The 19161-nt window shown below is 40.4% G+C and overlaps 1 protein-coding gene across 2 annotated transcripts in view; it reads left to right on the forward strand.

Moving 5' to 3' along the window:
• LOC121516541 (protocadherin Fat 4) overlaps positions 1–19161 on the forward strand; it is a 194087-nt gene that overhangs the window by 139880 nt on the left and 35046 nt on the right. For both annotated transcript variants that reach the window (XM_041797881.1, XM_041797882.1), the window contains exons 7-8: positions 11357–11537; positions 18660–18910. In XM_041797881.1, coding sequence (XP_041653815.1) covers positions 11357–11537; positions 18660–18910 — 432 coding nt within the window. The remainder of the gene's footprint in view (positions 1–11356; positions 11538–18659; positions 18911–19161) is intronic.

The raw sequence follows: 19161 nt of genomic DNA on the forward strand, positions 1-19161 counted from the left end.
GTTCCTCTATCCAAACCCCCATTCCTCATGTGCAGTAATAACTAAAATGAATCAAACACACACCCACTGCTGGACCTGAAGCGCTGAGTGGCATGTTCCTCCAAAACTATTTTCTAGCCGCAGAAAAATTGCAAAAGCAGTTTATCTTGATTTTCAGGGGTTGATGTTGATAAGTTCTCGGTGGGAAGTAAAATTGAATGATGTGAGGTTGTAATCAGGAGGAGAGTTACGTCAGGTCATGGCGGTTTGCTCTCCTGAGTGACCGAAGATTAACCCTTGGAATAAGATTATGGGCACAGCATAAACTCCAGACAGAGGTGAGGTAGTGCCTTGATTGCCTTAATGATCTTTAAATTAGGGGTCTCGGGGAAAATAAGTAATAATTAATGCAAGCAGGCATGTTTTCTCAAAGTCATGTAGACATGGGTATGTTTTAGTTTCTGAAGCAGTGATGTCTTCAGTGAAGTTTGTGCCTTAAGGGCCTTATTTATGCAATATATATCTATATATATATATATATCTATATATATATATATATATATATATATATATATATATATATGTATGTATGTATGTGCAGTATTACGCACAGTCTGTGTGATACGCTTTGCCTCTTCACAGTATTTTTTCCAGATATGACCATGATAAAGAGTTGTAAAGGTTTCTATATGTGTTATTCTGTAATTAGGCTACAGAGTAAAACAAACTTTCAAAAAAACTTTAAGAATAGTTATGGTATTGTTAGGTACTCCGAACTATACTCGGTACCATGAGTGTCCAAATGTAAATACCCATACTCGTACTTGGTCTGGAAAAATGGGGTATCAGTGCATCCCTAGTGGAATGAGAGGGTTTTTGATTTTTACAAAAGTACTCTAGCGTGCTGAATTTCTTGGTTTATAACACAGTAATGTAACAATACACCCATCCATCTATTTTCTACACCGCTTATCCCGTTGGGGGTCACGGGGGCTGGGCCTATCTCAGCTGTCATTGGACAAGAGGCAGGGTACACCCTACACTGGTCGCCAGTTAATCCCAAGGCTGACATATAGAGACGCACAACCAGGCACACTCACACGTTTACCTACGGCCAATTTATAGTCACCAATTAACCTAACGAGCATGTTTTTAGAGGTGGGAGGAAGCTGGAGTACCCGGAGAGAACCCACGCATGCACAGGGAGAACATTCAAACTACACAGAAAGGCCCTGACAGGGAAGCAAACCAGGGAACAGCACTAACCCCTATGCCGCCATGCAGCCCATAATGTAACAAGTTACTTTTCAATGCAATGCTACCCAACACTGCAGACGAGGAGAGCTCTGAAATGGAGGCTGAGGTGCTGCCAGTGCAAAACGCGCCATAATAGTTTAACTGAGCCAGGTAACACAGTGAGAATAAAAGTTTTTTAAATTTAGTTCACATCTACTTGTATTAAATGAAATGCTTTTGAATGAGCTTGAATACTCAAATGTATTCAGTTTGTGTACTGTTAAAGGTTTATTGCACTATTAAATTGGTCTAATGTCTCTGTATACAAGCGCTATAGGAGAGAATTGATTTGCTGATGGAATTAGGTCCATCTGTTCTGTAATAGTGATATGAGTCCTTTCAGCTATTTCTATTGGACCTTTTTGCAGTTGAACACATGGTAAACAGTTTATTCTGCATTTTCATTCTATTGAAGTCCTTTGGTCTGCTTAACTCATTCAGTCCTGGATCTCCTTGTGTTACTCCTTGGTGGTTCTCATCCTTGCAATCACCATGTTGATGCCTTTGTCTTGATTTCTTCTCTGTATTTATGGTGTTGAATTTTTGGGTAAAATTATAATGTGAAAACTGTGGGGCATCCAGAATGCCCCAGCTATTTTGGGTCCAGTTAAGGGGTATACAGCCATGAGTAGATCAGCCTCCAACCACACGAAGTGTATTGTGTATAGTCTAGCTTTAGTTAGACGAACACAATACATCAACTTTTTGCAAGCGCATGTGAGCATACTGCAGAGTCAGAACACAGTCTTTGTTTTGTTTGCTACTTTTCCATCCACTCTTCCAGTTTTATAAGAAATAAATCATGAATTTGCTGATAGGTCTGTGCGAGTTTATAAAAGGTGAAGTGGCTCATCATCGTTTCCTATGGTGATTTTTTGTAAAGTAACATTTTTGGATCACAAGAAAACAAATGGGCTGTTTGGCTTATAGAATGTCAATGTTAAATTGAAAAGGCTATTAGAGTTTAAATATGAACTTTTTCGACTCAGACCGCATGTGAAATTTCCAATTAAAAACAACTGCCACAAACATTAGTCCTGTAAATGCAAATGTCAGCCCATACTACATGCAAATTAATTATTCTCTGGCTGTATGCAGCCTTATAAAGAGTTTTAAGATCTACAAAACCGCTGCAGAAAGAAAAAAGAATAAAGGGTCTGGGGACTGGATTTGCCAATGGAAAAAATACTTCTCTAACCACAATGCATGGCAGCAAACGGTAGGCAGCTGACTTCCCGCTGCAAATTTCCACCAGCTCCTTTTCCATGGCACAATGATGTCATTCGTCATATTGAGGTGGGCCAGATTGAGCCATGCCAGATTTAGGCATATTTCCTCGCCATACGCCCCCCCTCCTCTTCTCCTCGGCTTGAGCATGAGGCTGCCGTCTAAATCATTGACCCTGACACTCTCCCCTGCGCTTTGCCAGAATCCAGCAAAGTCTGTTTGGAGGAGATGCTGGCATTTCTCAGCACTCTTGGAGAGCATTCCTGTGCTGTTGAGTCACTCCCTCCAGAAACCAGAAGAAGAAGGGGATAGAGGTTACTCTCCACAGAAAAAAGTTTGCTTTTTTTTACCTTCATAAGAGGAAATTTAAGATTCGGAAGCAGACGACATACTCAGCTGTGATCTTGACCCTGTTATTAAGCAGCCGCTGCCTCATGAATCTTAAAAATGTCTCACCCTAACCTTAACTATTTGAAACAACTGTCATTTACATACATTTGCATACCTGCTAAGATATAGTGTTCCTTGATGACTAAATCTGTCAGCCCACTCGATGTAACAAGATCGAGCCGAGCTATTAACACATTGGGCAGACGGTTTGGGGGGGAAACAGCTGCCAGGGGTTATGTGATATCAGTGAGCCCCAAGAGGTAAAAGAAGGCACGTCCTGAAGTTTGCACAGAGCAGCACGATGCTGTGAGAAGTGATCCTCCAAAAAAGATGTGAGAAATGCTCCGTTTGAACCCACACTCGTCTGTGAATGCGGGGTCAGCACAGGTTCAAGATCATCAGAGGGGCTTGGGAGTACTTTTAGCTCCTCACAGAGGGGGGTAGGGATGTGTTTGCTGTGTGCTTACTAAGGATTAGCTGGGAAATGGTGTCCTGTGATGGTGACAATGGAGGCAGTGTAGGTCAATGGTCGCACAAATGGTGGCGGAGGGCTTTTTTGGTCTTCCTGAGGCTGTAAACAGGGTGTGACATCACATCCTGTGCACTAGTGAAAGGCTTGGAAAGCAGGGCAGTGTGCTCCACAAACACAAAAACAAACAGGCTGTCCTGTTTCAGCCTTCTTTTATCTTCTGAAGATTGTTCTTTAAAGCAGTGGTTCTCAACTGGTGGGCTGGGACCCAAAAGTGGGTCGCAGAGCTGTTTCAGTGGGTCACGAATGCTTGCTGGGAAAGCAACACATTTTTATGCTTTTATTATAGACGGAAGGACAGTGGATAGAGTTTTAAACAGGGATGAGAGACAAATGAGGAAGGAGCCACAGGCTGGACTTGAACCTGGGCCACCAGGGTAAATGGGTAGCCCTAACCTCTGGGCCATCTACTCCCACTAAAAAAGAAAACCATGGACCTACTTAGAATATTGCTTCAACTGATTACAAGCAATCAATTTAAGTTTATTCAAAATAAATGAGTTGCAACTCAAGTCAACTTCATGCAAAGTGTTTGTTTATTAAACTTAAATCAATTGCTTGTAACAAATAAAGCGATTTTCTCAAGTAGATCAACCGGTTTCTTTTTCCATTGTATCCAAACATGTATGTCATTTTTTGTTTAATTGTGATAATAAGCAAATTACAATGTTTTCTCAATATTTTAGCTAATTTATCCATATTATAGGTAATAAAAAAAGCTGATTTTCCCATTAAAAAGGTCAATTCTCAAGATCTATGGCAAAAATATCTGCATTGTCATGGGGAAATTGGGTGTAAAATGTGTTTATTTTGTCCTGGCTTTGTATCAGAACTATATTCTGTCCCATCCAAAATCCAAACTGGAACATTTTTCATCAAAAAAACATAAGCTCTTGAATATTTATTTAGAAATCTGGGTCCCACGTTGTTTAAAGAGACTGTGATGGTGAGTGTCCTCCTTAGGTTTTATTCATGCTCAACTTTCAGAAGCATACAGATGCTGTTTTGTGTCTGTTCCTTTGAACCTTACGGATACAGACCAAAAGTTGCAATACTGACACTAACCATGGGGGCAGTGTTGAGCCATGTAGCCAACAGTTCAAACCAAAAAATAGTGAAAATGGTTGAACTGTACTGGAACTTCCTGATAAAAAATGCAGAATATTGTGCTGTTGGAAACTACAAACATGAATAAGATGTTAGCTTACCTTAGCACTGAGACAGACAACAACTGAACAACTAAATTGTGGTTGTCCTGTTGTTGGGCAAGAGGCGGGGCACACCTTGGACTTGCTGCCAGGCAGTCCATTGGATGAGACGGACGACCGAGCATGCCCACACTCACACCTACAGCCAATTTAGAGTCACCAGTCAACCTAACATGCATGTCTTTTGTGGTGGGAGGAAGCCGGAGTAACTGAAGACCTGCCACACGTGCACAGGGAGAACATGCAAGCTCCGCACAGACAGGCCCTGATTGGGAAGTTAACTAAGAACTGTCATGCTGTGAAGCAACACTGCTAAACCCTGTGCTGCTGTGCAGCCCTTAACTAAAATTTAGTAAAATATAATTTAGTTTCATATGTTACAATGTCTTTCTTAACCTAGCATATTTGAATGCTGAATAATTTTGCCCTGTCATACCAGCACTCAAATGCCCTTAAAGGTCCTTTTACATTAGGTACCTGTGCCTGAATTCAAGTACCCAGCAACCGTGCTCGAGTTTGGGGAACTCGAGCACGGTTAGGAAGTAAAAGTGGGAAGAGGATCGTTGTTGGTGTCTCAAAAATAGTAGCAGCCTCAAAGGTAGAAGGATGGACTCCATTGTCTGCACAGTAAAAGCTTGAGTCAACCAGTGGCTGACTCTTTACTTTATGCAGCTGCAAACCCACTACATTCACATTGCTACCCTCTTGAGCACAGAATGATGTTACTAATGTGAAAACTGACCAGCAAGGGAGGCAAAGGTGGAACAATCATGCTCAGGCACAATACAAACAGCAGTGCCACCTTAAAATCCGATAAGAAAGCTTCACTGAATGCCAGAATCCTTCTAAAAACTGTAAAGTGGGTTTAAAGAACACAGTTCTTCCTGGGAACAGCTGTTCAGTGAGGCCTGTGCTGCTCTAACTCTGCAACAGAAGGCAGTTTGAGCTCAGACAGAAAGACCAACTGGCTTGATTTGATAAACTGAATATTTTCTTCATTCTCTCAGCCTCTCTGTACGAGCCAAAGGCATTTGTAAGCAAAGCCACTTACCTCCTGGAGCCACTTATCAGCCTGCACAGAACTTTTTTTTTTTGTTTTTTTGATAAACAAAAGTCTTAGCGAGTTGTTGACTGTCAAACATGCTTGATTCTGGCAAGCGTAGCAGCTTAAAATGATACCGACACCTGGCTGACTTGGACCGCTCCACAATTAAGAGGATTGGATGGAGGTACACTTATCCGTTGCCATGACAACCCCCCCGAATGATGACTCAGTACGACGTGTGACACTGCAAGGGGGGGATTAGAAAGCCGCAAATCAAGTATGATGTTGATTGAGTAATCCTGTGGAGTTTGTTTGTTTGGGCACTCAGCCACATGTTATGGTGCTTTGATTACATAATAGCCCTGTGATGATACAGTATAGGCTACAAGCTACGCAAATCCTATACCACAATTTACATTTTCTGCTTGGATTGAGTTTCTGCTGCTGCTAAGTCTTTGCATTCGACACCGAATTTGTCGTTTGTTGTTCGTGCAGAAATCGCCACTGATTTTTGAGGGTTTGTTTAGAAATAAGATTCTCAATGACAAATATTTGTAAAGGTGGAAATACATGATCACCTCAAACTTCAACACTGCCTATATTTGGTTATAAACACAAGTGTCTTAAGGAGCCAGTGAAGTTTTCGAGGACATGACTCATTTTGGTAATGAGTCAGTAAAGATTATGCTTTCTGGGATAAAAAGTTGTTTACTGTTACCTCTGTTTGTGTCATTTATTTTCCCTCTGGTATTTGGCTTTGTTTATTCTGACTGTTAGCCACTTCTGTTCAGAGTAGAAAACCTGGATGTATGACAAGCTTCAGGTCAAATGTCTGTTTATTATCACAGAGCCAGGCAGTGAAGAGATGTTGCAGTAAACCAGCTCAAATCTCATTTTGCGAGGAATCCCCTGCCCTCCTGAAAGAGGCTGCGGTGGTCTCCCAACCCCACAATCATGTTCAAATTTGTTGATCTATGTGAGGAAATTTCTCTGCCCACAGGGAGGTCACAGTTTGGTGGCAGCAATTCAGCAGCAGCCACAGCGCTTGTGGGGAAAATGTATTTTTGCTCTCCATGACACTCTGTCAGATCCTGTGTCCTTTCTTTGTGCAAACTACACTTAAAGTCTGGAGATCTAAAAAGCTTTACCAAGCTAGACATCTTTAGCCACACAAAGTGTGAGTAAAAACTTTTAACACCTACTGATCACTATATTAGGTACACCTGAACTCAGACATGTACCATTCCTGAAGAAGCTACAATTGGCATACATGTCAGGTCAGGCTTCCTCTTACCTTATATTGTAGAATCTGCAGTGAGTCTTTTCTTTTGTCAAACTGAGAGAGGCTGTGTAACTCACAGCTCCATAGACAGTGCAGGCACAATAATGTAAACATTGCTGACACTGAGAGATAGCGCTACTAATGCTAACAGTGCAGCATCATGCCACACATCTCCCTGCAGCTGAAACGGCACACGGAGGAAAATACCATGATGCGGTGTTAATTTTGGTAGCCATTTTTAATTTTAGTCTTAGTTTTAGTCTATTAAATGAAATGCATTTTAGTTTTAGTCACATTTTAGTCATTTCCACCCTTTTTGTCTTAGTCTAGTTTTAGCCGATGAAAACTCAAAGCATTTTAATCTAGTTTTAGGCAGATGTATTTTTTTTTTTTGACAGATTTACCCACAGTGGAGAAATAGCACAAGTTTTGAATGTCTGGCGAAAACTACATTACATTTAAGTCTAGTTTTAGTCATCTTAGGGTTAACCTTAACCCTAACCCTAAAACTTAGTTTAGGTTTTGTAAGTTTTAGTCATCACAGATCTATTTTTGTTAGTTTTAGTCTAGTTTTTGTCATGGATAAAAAGGCTGTCGGCACACATTTTTAGTTATAGTTTTAGTCGACAAAATTAACACTGATCTGATGTTGAAAATGCACTCAATGTGTTCAGAATCGTTCAATTCAGAATCGTAGAGATTAGTGTGTGCAATTCTGACTTGGATTGACTTACAGTTCCTCTAGGTACCTCTGATTATTGCTGTTACTATCAAGTGAGTTCTGATCTTAGAATTAAAATCATAGTTACCATGTTTGTAGTTTACATCCCACACACCAGGTTGTTGTATTCAGCCTAACCTCTCTCCTGTACCCTCAAGATTTAAATGCATTGCATACAAGCATGAGTATTTACAAGGATGCTCATGATGCAGCCAGATGCATAAGCAAACTCAAGTATATCTCCAGCCATACAGATTATGGTCCATAAACTAAACTGTAGAATGACAGTAGAGTCCACACATTTAATGGCTATGCCATACATGCAGTGGTAATTTTTTCAAAAACATTTAAGTCTAGTTTTCATCCATAAAAAGTCATCACATTATACTCTTGACTTTAGTCCAAGCATTTATTCTCTTGCCTAAATCTGGTTCCAAATCATGGTAGTGTGTCCTATGTACTCTGCCAAACCTGGGGTCCCTGCTTTCTACAGGTGATAGATACAGATGTACTGCTTTTTTTGACAGATTTACTCAGATTTTCAAAGTCTGACAAAAACTACTTTTTAGTCTAGTATTAGTCATCTTGACAAAAATTAAACTTATTTTTAGCATATTTTAGTCATCACAGATCTGTTTTTGGCTCGTTTTAGTCTACTTTTTGTCATGGAAATCCAGACATTCAACATTTTTAGTTGACAAAATTAACACTGCATCCAGGCAATATCACCAATTTCAAAGGAGTTGCAGAAGCATTTTCATTTTTGGTTATCTGAAGGTACTCTAAAACCTAAAGTAGGTCTTAGGAAATGTTGTATCAACTTACTTTTAAAGTAGCACCATACTTTAAATAATACTGAACAATGTCATGATTAAAAATATGAGATTTATTCACCGTCAGGAGAGTAAAGTCTTAAGGCCTTCACATACGAGATGCATGTTTTTTTCTTATCAGACTTAATTGCACACAATTTTCTTAACCTGTTGCCAGAAAATGCAAACTTTCACACTAATGTCAATTTATTGAGAAAATGTGTTGCTGCAGTTCTTTTCAAACCACGGTTGATTTTCTTGCTTCAAAGAAGAAGCATTTGACCAATCATAATGCTGGCTGCTGCCTATAATAAAATGCACACTTAACAACAGAGCAACAAGTGACTCCTCTCCATAACACTTGATGGTGAAAATTGCAAATTCAGTGTAATTACTTGTATCTAATTATGGGCTGTGATTGGCTGTACAACACATGTCCAGTAATGGAGTGATGCCTGCAAGCTAGTTCAGTCAGAGGAATCAAGCTCTTTTACCTGACATGCATCTTAATCCAGTCATCTGTCCAACAACCTCTCAGTTCAGTGGTGTATGTAAGCTGCAAGATTTCCTAAGTCTCCCTCTGCTCTAATGTTGCAGCTCTGTCTTGAATCAGTACTGCACTCTTGAAGCTCACTATCACCCCTGCACCTACCTGCAGGAAGTTTTAGATGCTGTGTTATCACTCTTTAAATTCTGCATGTAAAAAAACTGCAAAGAGTGATGAAGTAGGAGTCTGACGCCAAACACAAACATGCTGCAATCAATGTTTGAACAGTTGCAAACATGGTGTCTGACTAAAATATGAATGGATCAAATGCAGGATATGCACAGCTGGAGCAGTTTGCAAACCAACTGGACATTACTCCAATGATACTCTTAACAACAAAGAAATCACCTTGTATCTGCACCAAGTTCCTGGACAGCAAAGACTAATGTTTCTGCTCCTTGTTCCCCCGTTAAAGCAGTGTGACAGAAAGGAGTCATTTTATCAGTCGTGCTTGTGCTTCATCTCGAGAGTCCACTGAGGGGAAAGGATAAATCATCTTACTTTCAAATGAGAGGAATTGGCATGAAATATAATGAGCATGTTGGCCTGATTTTATCATATTTAGACGATAATCCCTGCTGGCTCAGCAATAGAGCCGCAGTGTCCCCCAAGCTTTCTTTTCTGACCCTCCGCCCCTCAACACCCTCGTTTCTCAGATTCTGATGTTTGCATTTTGCACAGCTCTGCATTAAGAGAGAATTCTGGTGGCCACCGTCCAAATGTTTTTTATTATCTTTTATTAATCCCGGCCCCCACGGTACACATTAAGTTCAAGCATCTGATGTTTTCCACAGCTGAGTACACAGGCGCAGGAGACACAGGCTCAGGATTGTGTATGTATTTATTTGCTTGTATTATGACTGACACATTCACATAGATTCTTGAAGAGAGCTGCAGGAGCAGGAAAATGCATGGTGGAGGTAGGAAAGTCTCTAAAAAGCAGAGTTCATTTCATCGACTAAAACTATGACTAAAAATGATCATCAACCATGAGGAAGGTGAGACTAAGACAAGCTAAAAATAGATCCTTTGTCATTATAAGGGACAAAAAGTTAGCTTGATTTTTTTATTTTTTAAAAATGTAAACAACAAAATATCTAAGACTGAGCCAATCAGCAGTGAGAAAACAAATGAATGCTGCCTAGCAAAGAAGATGCACCTGCCACTGCAGAAACATGTATTAATCATGCAAATGTCTTTCTCGGTAGAAGTGATCATATTTTCTTTGCCTTTGTGCAAGATTTTAAAATTAAATTTCTAAATTAAAATACAGATGCTTTAGTAAGAGTCAGACACCAGCATCATTGTCATTTTTAATGCACCAAATTGTGCTTATTATAATGTGAAAACAGTCAATATGACAACCATGGTCTTTCTCATGTTAAGGCTAAAATGAAGACTAAATTCAGAATATCTGCCAAAATTAGCACTGCACATGAGGCTTAAGATTCTGACATTTCTCAATCTGCAGGTACTCTCAATGTGAACATATGCAAATGATTCACATCTCCAAGCACATCCAAGACTTTTAAAATGTCCCTCAACCCCAGATTGTGACTTTCAGTAACTTGTGTTTATGTTTGAAATAAAGATCAAGCAGTTCAGCGCTCCATTAAAGGAAGGATTATGAAGGCCAGCTCACGCCCCAACCTTTTTTTCTCTTCAGGTTTTTCTGCATTGCAGCTCATTTTCATCTGCTATTGATTTAAATCCATCCCTCGGGGGCGCAGCAAGCCCTGTTTCGTCACTCGCTCTGGGAGAAAAACGGTCCATTTTTTGCTGAAAATAGCACTTCTCCTCACTCAAATTCCAGAGACTAACTCCTTCAGCGCTGCGCACCTTAAAATAGATACCTCGCTGTGGAAATTAAATCTGTGAGTGTCCAAGACCCCAGGAAGGTCGCCTGAAACATTTGGTTTCACAGACATTGAGCTCTTTTGATGTGTTCTGTGTTAGTGTGGCAGCACCCGTCTGATGGAAACCCAAACCGATGGCCGGAGAAATTTGCTCGACTTAAATGCAGTGAGGTTATTATGGCTGAGCTGTCACAGGAGTATGAATAGGTTCAGTGTTGATAAGCTGCAAATGTTGAGTCATGTACAATAACTCAGAGAAGACAGAATGCTGCTGTGTCCCTATCACCAGCTCACTGTGGAACCATAAGGAGCTGTGTCATGTGAGTGGAAAATGTAATAAGTTGCTTCTGTGCTGGCGTCTGAGACAGTTTCTCCTCTGCTCCTTTTAGTTTGTTCACTGAAGGAAACACAAACTGCTGCTGACACTCATAGTCTGTCTTTTCTTTGTCTTCTCTGATCTGCAGGTTCTCCTTCGCTGAGTGGAACAGGAACGGTAACAGTTGTAGTGAACGATGTGAACGACAATGTCCCTGTCTTCACATCCTCCACCTTCCACACCACCATCATGGAGGACGCTCCAACTGGGACCGATGTTCTTTTGGTCAACAGCTCAGACGCAGATGTGGGCATCAATGGTGTCATAAGGTAAAGTATCGAACCTCTACCTCTATCTATTCTCTCGGAACATTCAAGTTCCCCTCATTTACAAAGCTGTAGAACTTTGGTTCTCAACTGGTGGGACAGAACCCAAAAGTGGGTCACAAATTCATTACTAGTGGGTTAGGGATATGTGCCCAGAAAAAATTCATGGCAAAAAGTCTATGATGTGCTTTTATTTTGAAGGATATGTCTCCATCTCTTGTCTCTGGCACACTTTCTTCCATTGTGAGTCCAAACCTGACCCATTTTTTTAATGAAAAAAATTTGGTTATGGTTGAAAAATGAAGCAATTTGGGTCACGATTTGTGGTCAAAGAGGTGGTGGTGGGTCCTGAGGCTTAGACAGCTGAGAACCACTGTCGTTGAGATTATAAGTACAGTAAACAAACTGAAACAGAAACAAGCACACAGTCGACTGAAAAAACAGCAGAAAAAAATTCAAACAGTTACGATCTGAAACAGAGTCAAGAAATCACAGCCCTAAACTTAGCAGGGGATGGAAACATTAGGAGCCCTATTCTTACTGCATAAGGCTCTGTCTAAAGCATGTGGGGCACAGATTTATGGTTTTCATCTACATTGTGCTATCTTGACAGCACACAATATAAATATGAGGATGAATCTAACAAATCAGAGCATCAGCTTGAGAAACCTTTGAGAACTGAGCATGCATGTCGATTGCAACAATCACATATCCAAATAAAACAAATGTCCATCAAACCATTTACCCATCCATCCATCCATCCATTTAGCCATCCATCCATACATCCATTTAGCCATCCATCCATCCATTTAGCCATCCATCCATACATCCATTTAGCCATCCATCCATCCATCCATCCATCCATTTACCCATCCATCCATCCATCCATTTAGCCATCCATCCATCCATCCATCCATCCATCCATCCATCCATCCATCCATCCATCCATCCATCCATTTAGCCATCCATCCATCTATCCATTTAGCCATCCATCCATCATCCATCCATCCATACATCCATCCATCCATTTAGCCATCCATCCATACATCCATTTAGCCATCCATCCATCCATCCATTTAGCCATCCATCCATCCATCATCCATCCATCCATCCATTTAGCCATCCATCCATACATCCATTTAGCCATCCATCCATCCATCATCCATCCATCCATCCATCCATTTAGCCATCCATCCATTTAGCCATCCATCCATCCATTTAGCCATCCATCCATCCATCCATCCATTTAGCCATCCATCCATCCATCCACCCAGCAAGCCATTTAACCATCCATCCATCCATTCGTCTCTCCGTCCGTCCGTCCGTCCGTCCGTCTATCCATCAATGCATCCATCCATCCATCCATCATCCATCCATCCATCCATCCATCCATCCAGCCATCATAGCATCCATCCATCATCCATCCATCCATCCATCCATCTAGCCATCCATCCATCCATCCATCCATCTGACCATCCATCCATCATCCGTCCATCAATCCGTCTGTCCGTCCATCCATCCATCCATCCATCATCCATCCATCTATCCATCCATCCATCTGACCATCCATCCATCATTCGTCCATCCATCCATCCGTCCATCCGTCCGTCCGTCTGTCTGTCTAGCCATCTATCCATCCATCCATCATCCATCCATCCATCCATCCATCCATCCATCCATCCATTCATCCATCCATCCATTGCATTGGAATCAGGCTAACACTTGGTGCAGATCACTTTGACTTGCCCACTGAGCTACCTTGACGTTAAGGAGCAGTTATTTTACATCACTTGTGATGTTAATTATTTTCCTTTTTTTACTGTTACCTTTTCAACCCACAACAATGTCATAGGTCATAAGCCCTGATCTACATGATGATCTTTTTGTCCTTTTAAAATAAAATCAGGTATATATCAGAAAAGGAAGTCTGTTACTCTTACTTTAAGACAATGCAAAAATCCAAAATGAAAGTTAAATTGTTTTAAATGCAAAATAATTGCATTTAAAATTCCACAATAAAGGAGATAAATTCTGATGGACGATAGAAATGCGGATATTATTTACGGTTTAAAATGGTAATCGTTGTAGACCCCAAATCAAAATAATTGAACCTTTGAACATTGAGTTGTCATGAAAAAAAACTAAATCCATCCTGAAAGTGGATATTTTGATCAGCTCAGTGCTAAAGATGGATGAAAAGTTGAGGATGTTGAGCTGATAATCCAGTGGACAAAAACACTGACCCTACCACCTGAACAGTTAACCCACATGAGTTGGTATCACCATCTAGTGTCATATAGATATAATCAGTGTAGATGTAAAAAAAAAACTATTTACAAAAATAAATAAATATTTATGAATTGGCTCCTACAATTATTGAAATTTACAAATGAACCAGCAGGATTGGTCAGAGTCTATATTTGCTGATGTATGTGCCCATGTAATTATTATCATTCCAGCTCTCTGTTGCATGAATGCATGTCATTGTGTGCCCTCATGTATGGGACATAAAGAGGAGAGCCTACAAACAGAGTCCCAATCAAAAGGTCTCTGTCTCACACCTCTCTGTTCCTTTAAAAACTTTAGTTTAACATTTAGGTTGATGCTCTTTGAACAACTTGCATCAGCAGAACAAGCTCAGTGAATACATGTCCATCTTTCTAACCTGTCCTCTAAATATCACACTGCACAGCAGACTTTAAACTTCAGGATCTGCCACTATGTCCACAGGGGGCGCCAAAGTTGACACAAACCAAAATCTCCTCACTGAAGCTGTTAATTTTCATATCATACAAACAAATCAATGCAGGAATAAAACAGTTTGTGAGGATATTAAATTGAAAGAACTTTTAGAAAGTTATTCAAAGGAAATCTGTCGTTCAGTACAGTTCCAGTTCCTTCAAAGAGTAATCAGGTCAGATGAAGTCTGCTTTGGTTCCCTGGTGTGAAAAAACACTTTCAGGGCCGTGCAGAACTGGGTTTTGGCTTTCCTCACACTTCCAGTGAAATGTTTTACCTCATCACCAGCTTTGTAAAATTCCAGGCCAATGTTGCAATTGTTAACAGAAGTTTAGGAGCTGAGCGCTGAGTTTTCGTCAACACCCAAAGTCATTGTTTGGGCTGTAATTCTCAAGCTGGACAACAGCTTTTTCACACTCACATCCCCCTCCTCCTTCTCCTCCTCCACGGGGGAGCTTGTAAGAACTTCTGGTCGGTCTCTCTCAAGCCGGACCCTGACTCAAGTCCAACCCCTCCCCTGTCCTCATAGCCCCACTGGGTGCACATTGGGGGGTACCACAGCGCGCTCCAGTTTCCCAAAACACCATAATGAGGATGTTAATTGTCTATGACAGTACAAGTTGGGCCCATCAGGGGGCTCCAGGGGGTTTGGGGTCCTAAAGGGAGCCCAGAATAGGGCTGGGCAGTATGGACCAAAAGTGATACCTTAGTATTTTATAGCTTGATAGTAAGATACTATTAATATTTTGAGATTTTTTTTCAGTAAGTAAATAACAAATGGTTTTCTTGATACTTGAATTATTAATTTTGATAGGATTTCAGCAAAAGTCAAGATACTTCAGCAACAAAAACGGGAGTCCAAGATGCCCATCAATGAACAAGTTTTATTTTTTATCATCAAAAATATTAAACCAGCCCCACACTTTGTTAAAATTGCACAAAAATGGGTGCTGGTTTAGTTCAGACAGAGCAGGCGCCCATATACAGAGGCTACAGTCTTCAATACAGGTCAGGGCATGGATTCCCTATCCTAGCACTCTCTCTGCCCATATTTCCTGTCTCTCTTTAACTGTCCTATCAAATGGACAAGCATGAATCTGAATAGGAGTGTGCATCAAGCTTTATGCTATTAAGGAGGAGGCTGGAGTGGAGGAGGTGAAGCTTTGCCAGCAGCAGCAGCATGGTGCATCAACATTAATGCAAGCAGGAATTTGTGAAAAGTGTGTTATATTTAAATGGACTGTTGTGTTGAGAGAAAGAGCTGTGATTGGCTGTGGAAGCCGGGAGGTGACAATTAGGATCAGTTGGCCATCAGCTGATCATGGCTGGGCGTATGACTACCGTATCCTCCATTAACTGATGCTAGGCTTCATTGATATCAACCATATTGTGATCCTATATCTCATCTGAACATGTATTAAAAACACAATTTGTTTCCCAGCCCTAGTCCTGAACTGGTCGCCTTTACTTATTAGTTTTTGATTTCCCTAATCCTGACCCAGTCCCTGGACTGTGTTCAGACCAATAACACCAATAAGCATCTGAGGACAGCTTGTGTTGTTGGTGATGTCCAAATAAGCTTTGCATCCAGCGTGTTTTCACACATTGTTGTGTAATTTGTCGTCCCATCTCTGGAGGGGGAAGCTTTTTCTGAGGCCTTTTCAAAATATGCACTGGTGTGTATATGTATGTGTCAGTTTACATTTATGTCTGAGTGCTCCTGGAGACTGGTCAGATACAGAGTGAAACATGATATAAGACTGTGGCCCCTCGCTGCTGAAGAGACATTCATGTTGTGTGATGTTATTTATGTGCCCAGTCCGTGTTTTGTCATTTAAATAGTGTATCTATTTAGGTGTATTTTTAACTTTATAAACCCCATGTTGCACAGTGATATAAATTAAACCTAATATGACAAATGAAAGAGTAGATTTTCCAGCCTCAGCAAAAAAGGAACCACAGGGTCTCTCTGTGGGCAGTGGAGCAGAAAACAGTGGCTGTATTTGATAGAATATGAAGCTGGATGCCTCAATCAGCCGACTAACTGATTTGACGTCACACCAGTACCATGTGGTGACCATTGTTGAGCTCATTTTTCTATTACATGTGCTCTTTGGAAGGTTGAAACAGTGCCCTCTAAAGATAGCTTAGAACAGTGCTGAATAAGACCCTCATTTGGAGTGTTTGCAGAAACATTCACAGGGGAATGACTCATGTAACACTTGACACTCTGTATTTACATTAGACACATCTGGAATAACACATTAACCTCAGTCAAACATTAGATGTGCTCACGATACAGGAAACAGTTCACTTCATATGTCCACTGAGTAGCAGCAACTCCAGGAATTTATTGTAACAAAAGGAAATTGTGTATAATTACGTCCCTTTTTGCATTGTTTCACCATGCAGTAACACCAAAGAAATTATATATACATGCAAATGAAAAAATCATGTAATCAGAAGACAAAAATCACGAGTACCTATTATTATTACACAGTTGCTCTTAAAAAGCACAGAGATTCCGAAAAAAAAAGGAAATGTAAGAAAATAATACATCCAAATAGGAAAAAGAAAACAGTAAATGAATCTGAAGGCTGCATGGTGGTGCAGTGGTGGGTGGCTTGCTGCAGAAAGGTCCTGGTTTCGATCCCGGCCAGACAGGGCCTTTCTGTGGGGAGTTTGCATGTTCTCCAGGTTTAGTTATCTCAGTACGCTCCGGCTTTCTCAGTCCAAAGACATGATTGCCTTGATTGGTAGTTCTAAATTGCCCACAGGCGTGATTATAAGCATGGTTGGTTGTATCTACACATCAACCCCGTGACTGACTGGGCAATCAGAAGTGAACCTTGCCTCTTGCCCAATGATGGTTGAGATCAAGTCAGAGAGTCATGGGAGAAGCAATGTGGATAACGGAGGTATGGATGGAAAGAATTCAAAAACTTGCTTATCCTTTTTCTGACTGGGGGGACCCACTGAGACAGAGGTCTCTTTTCCATAGATGTGCTGCAGCAATACAACTAAAATCATTAACATATTAAAAGTCATATTAGGTTACATTAAAGCTCAAAATCATACATAATAACAAACCTATCAATGTTTCAACAATTAAAACAGTTGCAATTTCTTTCCTCAAGCAGTTCAGACTTTAGCTTTTAAAAAAACGCAAGACACAGGAGCAGGCAGCTTATCTGTCTTTTGAAAAAAAAAAAAAATCCATAAAATAAAAGCAGTCTTACTCATTGAGTTCTGAAACTTAGTGTTTTTAAAGTGATCCAGTTTGGAGATCTGGTGGAACAGCTTTAAATGTTTATAGATAGGAGACAAGTCAGGTAAGAAAGAAGTTTACCCATGAGTGCTCTGTAAATAGATTAAATACTGTGCTGCTTCCTGCATTGACCCAAAGAGGGCCAGCCAACAGAGTGATACAGGTTACAATGATTAGTATGAAATCTATCACCAGTAATAAAACAAAGCGTTGTGGTGTAAAGAATCAAAAAGTTATAAGACAGAAACAGTTACATGTTGCTTGTCTCCATAGTCTGTTTGTCACTGTAAGGTAGGACTTATTCCTGTTAAGAAAACCAAGCTGAGGCTTTATTTCCCAAGCTAAGTTTAAAATGTGAGACCTAAAATACAGATCACGATATAACCAGATACCCAGGTATTTGATCTGTTGGATACATTCTGCGCTAACATCTAATTTGGTTAACACAGCATTAATGGGCTAAATGTCCTGTCCAGAGAAAATCATATGTTTAGTTTGGGACTGCAAGTTCAGTTTGAGATGAACAAGAGTTTGCTGGAAAAAGTTATAATCAGTCTGTAGTTACAGGAGTCTACCAACAACTTTATCTCAGTTTTCTAGATCAATATACTGCCCAACAATGCCAGTCCCATGAGATGTTACTGATGCTATTTGTTCAATGTTGTCTGCATCCGGGCTATAGAGCATAGCAGCTGGCAGTAGCCATAACCAAAAATACAATCCATTAAAGAATAAAATAGTAAGAAATAAGAAATGTGAACAGTACTTTTAGTTAATGTATACAATGTAAACTTTTTGAACAGCTTTAAACCTGCCATCAGCTTTAATTAGCTGAATTATTCCAATCCAAACTCACTTTCTACTGAAAATGAGACTAAATTGGACCTTCATATATGAATTTTTGGATATTTCAGATCAACTTGTGAGGAGTTAATGCATTAAAAGTGTACATTAGTGTTTCAATCAAGCATGCTTTGGAGGTTGAGGCTATTTATTTAAAATGACTTTCATTGTTATGATGGATCTCTGTGATATTCCAGGACAAATTCAGTCATTTATCTTGCCTAATGTTGCTTAAATTTAACAAAGCTTTCACATGTCCTTTTTCTGTCCTGCAGCTACAGTCTGAGCGGAGGACACGGCCAGTTCTCTATCAACCCAGCTACGGGACAGATTATCACCAGCTCCCTGCTGGACCGAGAAGAAAGGGCCTTTTACCAGCTGCTTGTTGTAGCAACAGATGGAGGGCAGCCTGAGGGTTTGTCCAGCTCTGCCACCGTGTCCGTGACGGTGGCTGACATCAATGATAACCCTCCTCGCTTCCACCACCACCCTTATGTCACCCATATACCCGCCTCTACTACAGCAGGTTAGTGCTTGAAAAATGATACAGCTTTAACCTTTTCTCCCCATTACAGTGATAGTAGATGAGTGTTTTTAAAGCATTGGTGGGCTGCATAATGAGTGAAACTGGGATTCTGTAGCTTCAGACATTAAGAAATAAACAGTTTAAAGCTTTATGTTTTTTTAATCTTTTGTATACCCTTATTATGCGAAGGTGTCTTAGGTCAGTGCATTTTCAAGATATTTTAAGCAAACCTAACCACAGTTTCTTTTATA

This window comes from Cheilinus undulatus, linkage group 10 (genome assembly GCF_018320785.1).
Source record: "Cheilinus undulatus linkage group 10, ASM1832078v1, whole genome shotgun sequence".
NCBI classification, from domain to species: Eukaryota; Metazoa; Chordata; class Actinopteri; order Labriformes; family Labridae; genus Cheilinus; species Cheilinus undulatus.